The sequence below is a fragment of the Ornithodoros turicata genome, chromosome 1, assembly GCF_037126465.1.
Source record: "Ornithodoros turicata isolate Travis chromosome 1, ASM3712646v1, whole genome shotgun sequence".
Classification (NCBI taxonomy): domain Eukaryota; kingdom Metazoa; phylum Arthropoda; class Arachnida; order Ixodida; family Argasidae; genus Ornithodoros; species Ornithodoros turicata.
The window spans coordinates 206,121,373-206,133,655 of record NC_088201.1 but is presented as its reverse complement, the minus strand read 5'-3'; the positions used below and the strand labels follow the sequence as shown (position 1 = coordinate 206,133,655).

The window sequence follows — 12,283 nt, the reverse complement described above, 5'->3', positions numbered from 1 at the left end:
TGTGAAAGTGGCGGGCTTTTAGAAGCGTCGTCAGAGCCGTACGTCGTACAATCAATGTTATTGCAACGTAGCGGTGTGCACAGCAAAACTCATCAATCAAAGTTCACTGTTTGTTGAGTAAAAATATCAACGCTCATTTGCGGTATCATTACCACCCCCACAGCTCACGAGCAAAAGAAGCATATTGAAATACGAATTATCATTTCGCATATCGAGCACACGAACACACAGAAAAATATAAAGAAATGCTCATAAATAAAGCTCAAGATTTAAAGCACGAACCAATTTCTCATAAACGCGTTTACGGCTCGCGTCATACTGTCCGTTCGACGCTTTGCAATGATCCTTCGCGCTTTTATCGTTTTGTTGCATGCCATCAGCGCCAGCCAAGTACAATCACGGTGTCACACAAACATTGCCGTCTTGCACACCTGTACGTCAAGAAAAATGACAAACAGCAAAAAAGGAAATTACGAGCGTGCTTTTCGCGCATTTTCCACGAAATTCTTTTTTTTCGCCGGTAGAGTTTTCTGTTTCCGACACCAAAGAACCGAAGCAACAAGGCAGGGCGGGCAGATCACACGTGTGGCCTTCGGATTCTCAGGACGAAACACCGATAAGGCGGGTCGCTTTCCAAGATAACACGTGGGGCGATTGGTTGATAGAAGGTGTCAACCACTTTTAATATTCACGCCTTTTTCAATTGTGCACCAATGACAGAAGAAATTTAAAGTAATCGAGGTAGATTACTTTGACCAGGATAGGGCCCCAGGACTTATATGGACCTTCAACACTAGTTTCGTCTAGGTTTCACACGTGGCTTTTAGTGAAATTCGAAGCTGCTCTATAGAGCTGACAGGACACGTGCAGAGTAGTGAATTTGTTTATTTATATTTTCCAAAGAACATTTAAAAAACAATGTGCTGTACCAACTGTGTTCAAACAAATACAGAGATTTGCTAGGATGTTATCCTTGCGGGAATGTTGGGATTCAAAGGTGGGTGTGATGCCCTAATATGCAGGCCGCTGCCCTATCTTTTCACATGTTTTTGCAAAAGGTGGCTTCGTATCAGAAAATCCTGCGCGATGCTCTAAGGTTTTCGGGAATGTAGAGGGGGACTGGGATAAACATATACTACAATTGAGACAATAAGACAAGACACCAACAACTTCTAACCTGGGACTCCCGTTTTCATACATATCTCATTCATTAGTGTCTGACAGTTTTGTTACACTGTCATGCAAGCTTCTGTTTTTTGAAATTTTGTTTGAGGCTGTACTTTTTGCATTATATTGTATATGTGATTTGCTATGAAGCTGGTTAGTTCATGTCCATGGTTCGACCGCGCCATGTACGGCCTTTTCATTGGAAGATACAATTCCTGTCGATTTATTAATCTAAAAACAATTGATGCGTATTTTGTCTCACACACCTATTAAAAGGAAAATGCGGAGATGACTACGCTTGCTACAAGCACATATGTAGCAGATCTGCCAGGTCGGGAATAGGTGTGATGCTCTCGAATGAAGCGACGAAGCTGGTCCTCGCCGCCATACCTAAATTAATCAGTGGGGGTATCTCCATATTGAACGGACCACGCAGAAGGGAGTCATGCGTCGTCCGCTCTTTTTGCGAAGCTCAAGCTTTTCTGCAATATGAAGTTCCTCCACTAGCCTCCCATATCACTTATTTCTTTCTGCAATATACTTCACGCATGTAACAGCTTCACCACGGATGTTATCAGACTTTAATTGTTAATTCATCACTGTTAATGGATTTTAAAGAACTGCTTTTATGCATATGTCTGTAACTCAAACATCGCCATGCCATTACTGGACAACTGTTTCGGCCTTCTTGGGCCTCATCAGCAGTACGCAGGCAGGCAACGTTTGAGTGGATGGCGTCAGAAGGTCACGTCACACGTGATTCCTCCCGTCAGGGAGAGGGCTTATATGCATGTGCTGCGGCGCGGCTGATCTTGGGTGCGCTGGACAAGGTTATCTCCCTATTCATCAGATGGCGCTGGATGCAGACGACGGGAGAGGCGACCACTGGGAAACCGCGTGAACTCGTCTGCCCCGTTTCCCCCAAGGAAAATGTAGGCTGAGTATTAAGTACTGACCACCAGTATCAGGAAACATGCATGAGCACTGAACACCATTAATTAGCAGTGTGGCGAAGAAGACGAAGGACGCTACTCGGCCGGTGCGTGAATAAAAGACCATCGAGCCAATTCTCGAAGTTGTTCCAGCCTGAACGGTCATACGCCTCGCTCATTCCACAGTGGCGACCCGGACGTGATGCAAGGGTCACCTGATCCACAATCCCCAAACTCTGCACCGCCCCTGCAGACAGCATCAGTTGCACATTTTGCAATTCGACTACCCCATTTTTTTTTCGTTTGAGGCCAGAGATATGATTCCAGCAAGCTGGAACAGAACCTACCGCCCGCAGTAATTGGGATCATTCAGTGAGGCGCTGAGGGATTCAGTGCGAGTGAGTAATCGCTTCCTGAGCAATTTACATGTTTCCTGTGGTCATCAAAATAACAATAGAAATAGAGTGGAGAGAAACAGTTTAATTGTACGTCAACAATACCATGTTGAATATTCTGGTCAGGAACGACCACTCACCATTGCTAGGTCGATGGTTACAGGGATAGGTGACTACCTAGTTGTAAAATGTCACACCAGGTGGCATCACCGTCCTTCTTGTGACCACCAGTTCTGGACACCCTGACACGTCAGGTGTGACGTCACCATGGCATGTCTGGACAGGTTATGACGGCTCTGTAGGTCACCTACGCTCATCGTTCTTTCGGAACTCATTTTATTCATTGGGGAATGCTTTGCATCAAAACAAGAAAAAAATTGGGGGTCATCTTAGTGCTCCTTTAACAACTTACAATGAATATGTGATTCCTTCAAGGCGCTTAACGCACAACAGCAGTATTGATCCCTATTGTAGTTTTTAATTGAACAGCAACTCCCACTGTCATTATCTGCTGCACCGCCCATGATACAGATGGCTTTTGTGCATGGCTTGAAGTGTGTTACCAGAATAATTTCAAAGTTAAAAGCATATGAACTGTACAGTTGAGAAATATTGGTTGCCAGAGTATTTCCGTCGCAGTTGTCTTGCGACGTCAAGCCCCGAATAATGAGTAATATTCGCATGACCACAAGTTAAGTTTTCTCGATACTGTTCTGTTTTCCCTCACATAATGCGTTTTAGGAATATTCAAGTGTAGCCATTCTCCACCCAGGATTACCAACGAAGTGCCGCATCTTTACCTTTAGACCTCATCCACGGAGCGGCATCTTGATACGGCAACGCACAAAATAAACTGCAAGAGCGAGCTCAATCGTTCAGTAATGACAACTGTACTCCGTGACTTGTGGAAAACAACTGGTTTAATGGCGCTCAGCGCGCTCACGTTCAAACTGAGCTGCCATCATCCGATCGCACTAGTGCTGCTCAGGCTGGGAACAGAAAGGCGGCTTCTAGCTGGCGATGCAGCCGCCCGACCATCCCGTGCGCAGCGAGGTGGTAGGCCGTCTTCATCATATGCTTAGCTCCGATAGCTTTCAGAAGAGACGTGAAGCAGCGGGATGTGAACTGGCGTCCCCTGTCAGTGGTCACAATGTCAGGGCAGCCGAAACGGGCGACCTAACCGAGTAGAGTTGCTCGTCCGAGTCCACCATCGCGTCGGGGATGGGTACAACCTCTGCCCAGTGCGTAAAGCAGTCCACGCAGGAGAAGAGATACCGGTAGTCGAGCGAAGGGGGAAGTGGGCCAAATAGGTCCAAATGAATGTGGCAGAACCGGCCGTTCGACGTGGGGAACGCTTTGAGAGGCGTCTCAATATGGCGTTCAAGTTTGGTTCGCTGGGAAGCAAGTCAGGAGCGGGTCCAGCTTCAGATGTCCTTGTTGATATTTGGCCAGACATAGCGGTTTGCAATGGCCTTCTGTGTAGCGCGCACGCCGGTGTGGGCGAGTCTGTGGTGCTTGCTGAAGATCCAGCGGCGTAGCAGCTCAGGACGAAGGGGTAAGGATGTGCAGTTGACACGTCACAGAAAAGAGGGTCTACGCAATCTGGAAGGTGTACCTTCCGAACGACAAGGGAGGATTCACTAACGAGGTAATCCTTAAGCCTGGGTGTTCAGGAGGTCAGTGACGTTCACCGGGAATGGCAAGTAGGGAAGTGCATTGGTGCGTGAAAGAGTGTCAGCTGCCGAGTTGTCAACGCCAGCGATATGGCGAATGTCGGTGCAAAACTCTGATATAAAAGCAAGCTGACGGATCTCACGCTCACAGTAGCCGGAGTGGTTGCCACAGAATGCATATGACAACGGCTTGTTGCCGATCAGAAAGTGGAAGTCACGCCCTTCCAGGTGGTAGCGGAAGTGCCTCACGGCCGTGTATACAGCGAAGAGCTCGCGCCCAAACGTGCTGTAGTGGGTCGCGGCGGTCTTGAGGCGACGGGAGAAAAAAACCAAGCGGCTGCCACATGCGATCAACGAACTGCTGTAGAACGGGGCCAGTAGCCATGGTAGAGGCATCAGCCATGAGGCGGGTTGGGGCAGAAGGAACTGGATAGACGAGCAGTGTTGCATTGGCAAGGGCGACTTTCACTTCTACAAATGAGGCCACAAGTTCCATCGTCCAGGACAACTTGGAGGTCGCCGACTTGGGCGCCCAGAGGAGGCCCGTGAGCGGTCGGACAACGCGTGCGCAGCCGGGGATGAACCTCCGGTTAAAATTCAACAGGCCAAGGAACTGTTGCAACTGCCGTACTGATTGCGGATGGGGAAATTCGCGGATGGCCTGCACCTTAGTGTCAAGAGGACGAATGCCGTGCTGATCGATATGGTGGCCCAGAAACTTCGCTTCGCTCTGCCCGAAATTGCACTTTTTAACGTTAATGACAAGGCCGTAGTCTTGGAGGCGGGCGAATACCTGAAGGAGATGCACAACGTGCTCCTCCTGCGAGGTGCTTGCAATGAGGAGGCCATCAATATATGCGTAGACGAAAGGTAAGTCTCGCAGGATGATGTTGATGAAGTGTTGGGAGCTCTGTGCAGCATTGCACAACCCGAAAGGCATCTTGACAAATTCAAAGAGTCCGAAAGTTGCTTTGACGGCCGTCTTAGGTATGTCAGGCGGGTGCACCGGAATCTGGTGATAGGCTTTCACCAAGTCCATGGTCGTGAAGACGGTGCAGCCTGCGAGACTGGCAGTAAAATCGTGAATGTGAGGTAGAAGGTATCTGTCTCGAATGGTCCTGGCATTGAGGGACCTATAGTCGCCGCATGGCCTCCAATCTCCTGGATCCTTCTTAGGCACCATATGGAGCGGGAAGGCCCAGCTGCTGGAGGACTGCCGACTGATACCTAAACTCGCGTTTGGCGATAGCCAGGCGGTCACCGGGGAGGCGGCGGAAGCGTGAGAAGACTGGAGGGCTCGTGGTGGTAATATGATGGGTCACGTCGTGCTTGACCGGTGCCTTCAAGTTGCAGGGCTTGGTGATGTCCAGACACTTGTCCAAGAGACGGGGAAGCTGGGCGCAGCGCGCGGATACCAGTTGGGACTTCCGGAGGAGACAGGCCCTTCACTTCAAGCATTGTGGTGCTGTCAAGAAGGCGTCGATGGCGGACGTTAACGGACAGGTTGAAGGCAGCCAAGAAGTCGGCGCCTATAACAGGCTGCGAGACATCCGCAAGAGCGAAGACCCACCGAAATACCTCCTTAGGCCAAGGTCCAACGTCAAGGAGCGTAGGCCGTATGTTTTGATTGTGCTACCGTCGGCGGCTTGAAGGTTAAAGCCGGTGGGCGAACGGCGCCGATCTGCAGCAGACGCTGGGATCACTCTGACCTCAACGCCGGTATCGACCAGGAGGCGGTATCCAGCAACGCGGTCACATACAACGAAAAGGCGGCTGGAAGTTGGGCCGGGATCGCCTGCCGCCTTCAGTGACCGGCCCGCGAATTTCCCTGCCAGGTACAGGGCGAAATGCAGCGCTGTGCTCGATGTTGGAAATGGTGGTGGTACTAACAAAGGTTGGCACGTGAAGGAGTATCTTCTGACGGTGGAGGCGAAAGGGTGGACGATTGGCGACGGGCCGGTGGAGGTTCAGAAGTGGAGCGGCAATGACGTCTGGGGCGACTCGCAGAGAGTGAGTGGAACGCGTCCGTTAGGTCGTGAAGCTTCTGCTCTATGCGAACCAAGCGTGAAGGCTGAGCTGGCGTTGCCGCTACCACCACCGACGGATGCCGAGGAACAAAATAGTTTGTGATCTGATCTGTCAAAGCATCCAGCTTGTCTAGGGTCAGGTCTTCGGATCATGCCAGAACCATGCTCATGCGGCAAACGCTGAAGAAATAATTCCCGCAAGAGCGGCTGCTGGCTATGGCTGACGGAATCTCCGAACAGCTACTTCATTCGGTGCAGCAGCTGTGAAGGCTTACGGTCACCAAGGTCTTCTTCAGAAAGTAGCTACTGAAACCTGGCATATTCGGAAACTTCCAGGCGATCCAATATGGAGCTCTTAAGAACATCATAGGCCTCAGTAAGCGAGACAGAGGCGAGGACACAATCCAGCTCTGCCGCAATTTCTGGATGAAGGCCTGCAAGGACCTGGAAGTACTTCGACTGTTAGGTCTGTATGTGCCGAAGCGCAAATTGTGCCTCCACTTGCCGGAACCACGACCGAGGGTTCTGTCGCCAGAAAGGGGGAAGTCGCAGCTGTGGCGTGGCGGCGGCCGAAATGGCCGGGCCCGCTGTCGAACTTGCGGGCAGCGGTGCGCCAGCGACGGGAACACTTTGCGGCGGGGGAGGTTCCATGAAACCAAACGAAGTTTTGCATATGTCCAGGTCCTGGTCACCAAATGTGGCGTAGGAAGGGACTGACAGCTGTATCCGTGACTGCTGGAGAACAACTGGTTTTAACAACTGGGTTTAATCGCGCTCAGCGCGCTCACGTTCAAACTAAGCTGCCACCATCCGATGGCACTAGTGCTGCTACAGGGGTAACGCGACAGTCCACACATGCACGTGTTTGGGCTTGGTAAACTGCAACGACAATACATAGCACTGTCAATGCAAATGTACTGGTTATTGATTAGATAATTATACGTGTAGGACGCGACTATACTTGATCAAAAAACCAAGACACAGCCGGCAAGGTATTCAGATGTATCAGGCTTTGGCATTTTCTTGCATCTCACTTGATGCCATTCTCTCCAGTCCACCTTTCAACAGGCATGCCAATGTTGTTTTTGTGCAGGGGATTGCTGGACATCCTGAACGAAGTGGAACCAAAAAAGACAAAGAGAGGATACGAACGCTCTTTGGAGGACAGCTTGGATTTGATGTTGATGTGCATGATAACCTCAGAAAGGAGGCGATGCTCAAAACGCTTAAAAAGTGTAAGTTTTTTTTCCTTTCGTTTTCTCCTTTTGCTTTCTTTTTCTTCACTTCTTTATTCGTCTCGTTATTGGTGCAGTGGCTGGCGAGGATCACTCAAGTTCATACTGCCTCTGCTTGTTCCTGTTGAGCCATGCGAAGAATGATGACATAATCTGCTCAGACGGCCAAGAAATTCAACTGTCCAAAGTGTATACCATGTTCGAACCAGGGAAGTGTAAAGGTCTGGCTGCTAAACCTAAATTGTTTTTCGTTCAGGTAAGAGTTTCGACCATATAGCTCGGAACTACATTAGGGGATTTGCACGACTAACTGTAATTTGTTTATCAGACCATTCTGCGTTTTTTTTCTTTCGCGATAAGCGAGAGGGTGATTTGTAGTGACAATTGGCTCACGTGTTGACAAAATTGATCCGCACGTTGACCACAATGGCATCGCTGCTCATTCTACTTAAGCAGTGACACTTGCTGATCATAAAAGTAAGATGCAAATGAGCTGCGGATGATCTCGAGATGATAACTGCTATTGATATTGAGGAAAGACAACACTGACAAGCACCAACAGGACAAGCTCGTCGTTTTCTTTCTCTCCAGGAAAGTGTTGCTTCATTGCTGAAGCTACTGCTGGGTTTCATTAGGGGTTTCGCGACATAACGCTACGAGTTTCCACATCCGTTGCACTCCCGGCCTTGCCTGCGATGAATCATTTGCGGAGAGCGCCGTCATTCGAGGTTGAGCTTGGCGATGATATCAGAAATTTGGTGTAAGGGGGGACGAGTAATGTAGACCTGGCGAAGAACCTTAAAGCAGCAATTTCATGTTTTCTGTAATCAAAATAAATATAGGGTGTTTTTCTAGCCTTTTGATAATTTTTGCGAAAGAGCAGCATAGACGAGAGATATTTCTGGAGTTGGTCCTACACCTAGGCTGACACCCGCTTGAAGAAAGTGTGCAACTACAAGGTGACTATTACCTAAATGGATTCATTAACTTTTGAATTAGGGGAATTCAAGCAAAAGTTGATAGCGGATTGAGACACTATCCTAGTTGCAAGCCACTTCACGTTTAAACAATCCTGGAACACGACAGTGCGTCCAAATACTCGTCCCCGAGTTTTTTCGTGCAAATGAACCGTAAACGAAACCACGGCGACAGGGAATACAGAGAGTACAGCGCTTATTTCACGTCAGAGGGCCACGTGATTTGGAGCGATGTAGATCATTCGAGTACGTGCCGCTCAGCTGGCCAGGTAAACCGCTTTCCGCCCCAGATAAGCCTTCATCGGCGAGGGCGATGCCCTCCTCAGGCGCGATTTTTCGGTTTCGGCTGATTTGCATAACGAAATCAAGCAATCGATATTTCACAGCATGTACTGTTTCTTTTTATTCTTAAAAGTTAAAACGGAGCTCAACGAGGATTGCCTCCCGTTCTCTTATCTCGCTCTTGCCCGAAAGTCCCGAATGAAAGAGTCAGTTAATGAATTTTAGGTAATCAGTCATGTGTATACTATAATCCAAAAGATGTCCGCCTGGTCGTACAACTGAATTGTAAAAACGACATATTTGCGGCACTCATAGCTTTTTTCATGAAAATAAATTGCCTTTTAAACGTCCCTTTAAAGCTGACTCGAAATAAAGTTGTTGTTTGTAAATGAAAATTCTACACCAAATGACACCCTTGCAAACCATTCCCGTCCCAAGCGACATATTTCAGGGATGATCCGTATTTTATCACGACATCCGGCAGCGGAGCCGCTCATGACGGAACTCTCGTGAGGAATGGCCTGAAATTACTACTTTAGGCACATATTATGTTCCGCACGATACAGCGATGTGCTTCTGCGCACTGCCCGAAGCTCTCGTTATGTTTTGCGCGTGCGCAGAACCATCAACGATATCACTTCCCTGTCAAAAAAAAACATACAGCCATCTGTATGAGCAATCACATGAGGCTCGTATATGTGTTTATTGTATGAGCAAACATATGAGCTCCTATGAGCATGTATGAGCTATATGAGCATGTATGAGCTATATGAGCATGTATGAACTATATGAGCACTCTCTCAAACAGCGTATGAGCTATATGAGCATTCTCACACAGCGTATTCATGTACATGAATGCACATGAACCGTCTGAGCAAACGTGCAACATGACATGATTAAGCTAAAATGACAACACGTGATTACAAAATACCGGTTTATTCAGGTACTGGCGCGACGTAGATCCTTCAGAAAGCTTGCCAAATGCTTTTTGATGAGCTTTTTCCGTTTCTGTACAGGCACCTTTGATGTCGATAGTTTACCTTTTTCTGCATATTTGACGAAAGTATCTGTTCAAAAGAAAGAACAAAATTAGAACTGCGCTAAATTTCTGCGGCTACAAGTATTCCAGTTCCCACAAATTACTTATACAGCCGTATGGTTTCATGCTGAAATGGACATGACTGGGGCCTGTTTCTCATCCTAACGCGTAGATCGCACCTTCAAAGCATTAAGTTGTATTTAGTAAGTCAGAATAACGCACGAGGTCATTTTGCCGATTAAAATTGAATTGAACGTAACCTTCCTCTAATGCTGGTGATGTCCAATGAACGCTGTTTTGAAACATCTGAGTATGTTTGCGTTGTGCTTGCAAAACTGAGTGCATGTACTTGTTCGCTGCAGCAACGGGTTACTGACACAGAGTGTTTGTGGCATGCTTCACTTTGGGGCATCCAAATACACTTTTTTTTTTGCATGCTAATGTGCGATTTCGGTACGCCCTGGTGCACGACTTTATTTTAAACACTCTATACCCACATGCAAAGGCTATCAGCTAACGCTTTCCACAAAAAGTAAAAAAAAAACACGAATATGGTAGTTGCAGACAGCTAACCCGACAGACATAAAGAGCGATAACGGAAAAACGGGACTGCAACGTACCTCTAATGCGTACACACCTGCCACGGCTTCTGTAGGTTGCTCCTAAGGTACACACAAAAAACACCTTCAGTGATCACTGAAACGGCACAAGGACACTGTCACAGCATGGAGACGGCGACGAAAATATGAGTTCCACGCAGAGCGGAGCGAAATACCTCAAGACGACTCCGAGGGGTAGAATAAGCAAGTAAGCGTCCAAGCACTGAGATGGCACTGGCGACGGCTTGGATGAGAATCCAGGAGCCAAATAGAATGTTGTAGGACACGATCGGAACGGGAAATATGCGCCTAAAATTTGAACAGAATCGGACGAAGGGGAATGGAGCTGCGACCGTTACGGCCCGCCGACTGTGACGAGCGTCTCTTGAAAGGCCACCACCAGACGCTGTGGCGCCAGCACTTCTAGGTGAATAACTGGTTAACTCAACGGTCAGCATTCCTCATGCTGTTCATACTGCTCATATGCTCGAAATGCAGCTCATACTGCGCATAACGTTGCTCATACTGCTAATAGCTTTTCTCGTATTGCTTATATCTGCGCACATAGCGCGTCGTTGGCCTTGCCGTGCGGATCATAGCATTGCTCATACTACTCATAAGGTTGGCATACTGCCCATAGCGCTGCTCATATTGCTCATTGCCTTTCTCATATTGCTGATTGCCTTCCACATATTGCTCATTTCTTTACACATTGAAAGTTATATAAGTTTTTTCCACAGGGTTACGTCTGCAAAGGCAATAGCGTACGATGCTATAAAACTCTCAGTTGTCTTGCGACGTAAACCCCCAATTATTATTATCTAAAACTTTATGTGGTTCGCTTTCAAATCTTCGCACATGAATCTTCGACCTAGAATCTTGAATGGCAAGTTCACACCGCCGCAGCCACAAACACAGACAAAAGGTACACACAAGGACGGAACGAACTGCAACTCACCGACTACCTTACTGTTCAATACACACACGCTCTTGAATACCAGAGCAGGTTCACGTTCCCCAACCCGTCCGACCTACTTTTTGAGATAACACATTTCCTCCTGAATGAGCGTGATAGAGGGAGCGCTGACACAGTTTTTCCCCTTTCCGTGAATAAAACTTCATATATCTCTCGATCCCGCTGCGATCCTTTGATAAAACTTCCATGGAAATTACCCAAGCAGCACGCCAATATTGGACCAATATGGGGAGTGCAACCAGACTCCATATTCAACCTATATCGCCTGCCCATATTGGCAAGCCCATTTTGCGCCAATATTGCCAATACATCTGTGATAACACCAACGGGGAGACCATGTAACAATAAAGCCTTATCCAGTTTAATGTCCACCAGTGATATTATTTCTCTCTTCTTCTTGCTTTTTCATTTCTGCAGATCGCATTGACTCACGTTGCATACTATTACAAAAAAAAAAAAAAAAACACTGCATCGTCCCAAAAACGGAGAACGGGTACAGCGCCCGCCTTGCTGAAGGACACAAGCAGTCCCACCAACGCAAAAGAGTGCAGAACCATCATTGGGATCGCAATATTCTATGAACGAAAAGTTTCCAACCCGCTCCGAGAGTACGAAGGAGCGAAACACTTTCGTGACGGTGACGGACATACGACAGAGCAACTCACGCTGCTTGCAGCAACTTGAAAGCACCTAACTTTACACAAGAGCCATCCCTTCCAATCAAATATTGTGTTTTTTACTTGACTTGCCGCAATTCCGTTGTCATTAGGGGAACCAGCGACATTTTAGCGAGTATGAAACGTCCGATCCCGCTGTCGCGCATGCGCATTACTTGTAGGACGCGTGATTTCGCTCAAACGATCCGCTTGCTCTCAGTCGGCTTGACAGATTGGCATTGGCATCGCGAAGCAAGATGGCGGCTGCTTCCACAACGTGGAAAGTTGTCGAGTTCTAGTGAACGTTACAATGGGATTGCCATGT

The 12,283-nt window shown here is 47.9% G+C and overlaps 1 protein-coding gene across 2 annotated transcripts in view; it reads left to right on the top strand.

The window, feature by feature from the left end:
- Positions 1-12,283, top strand: part of LOC135378996 (caspase-3-like) — a 198,593-nt gene that overhangs the window by 139,290 nt on the left and 47,020 nt on the right. For both annotated transcript variants that reach the window (XM_064612221.1, XM_064612220.1), the window contains 2 exons: positions 7,288-7,429; positions 7,507-7,685. In XM_064612221.1, the coding sequence (XP_064468291.1) occupies positions 7,288-7,429; positions 7,507-7,685 (321 nt within the window). The remainder of the gene's footprint in view (positions 1-7,287; positions 7,430-7,506; positions 7,686-12,283) is intronic.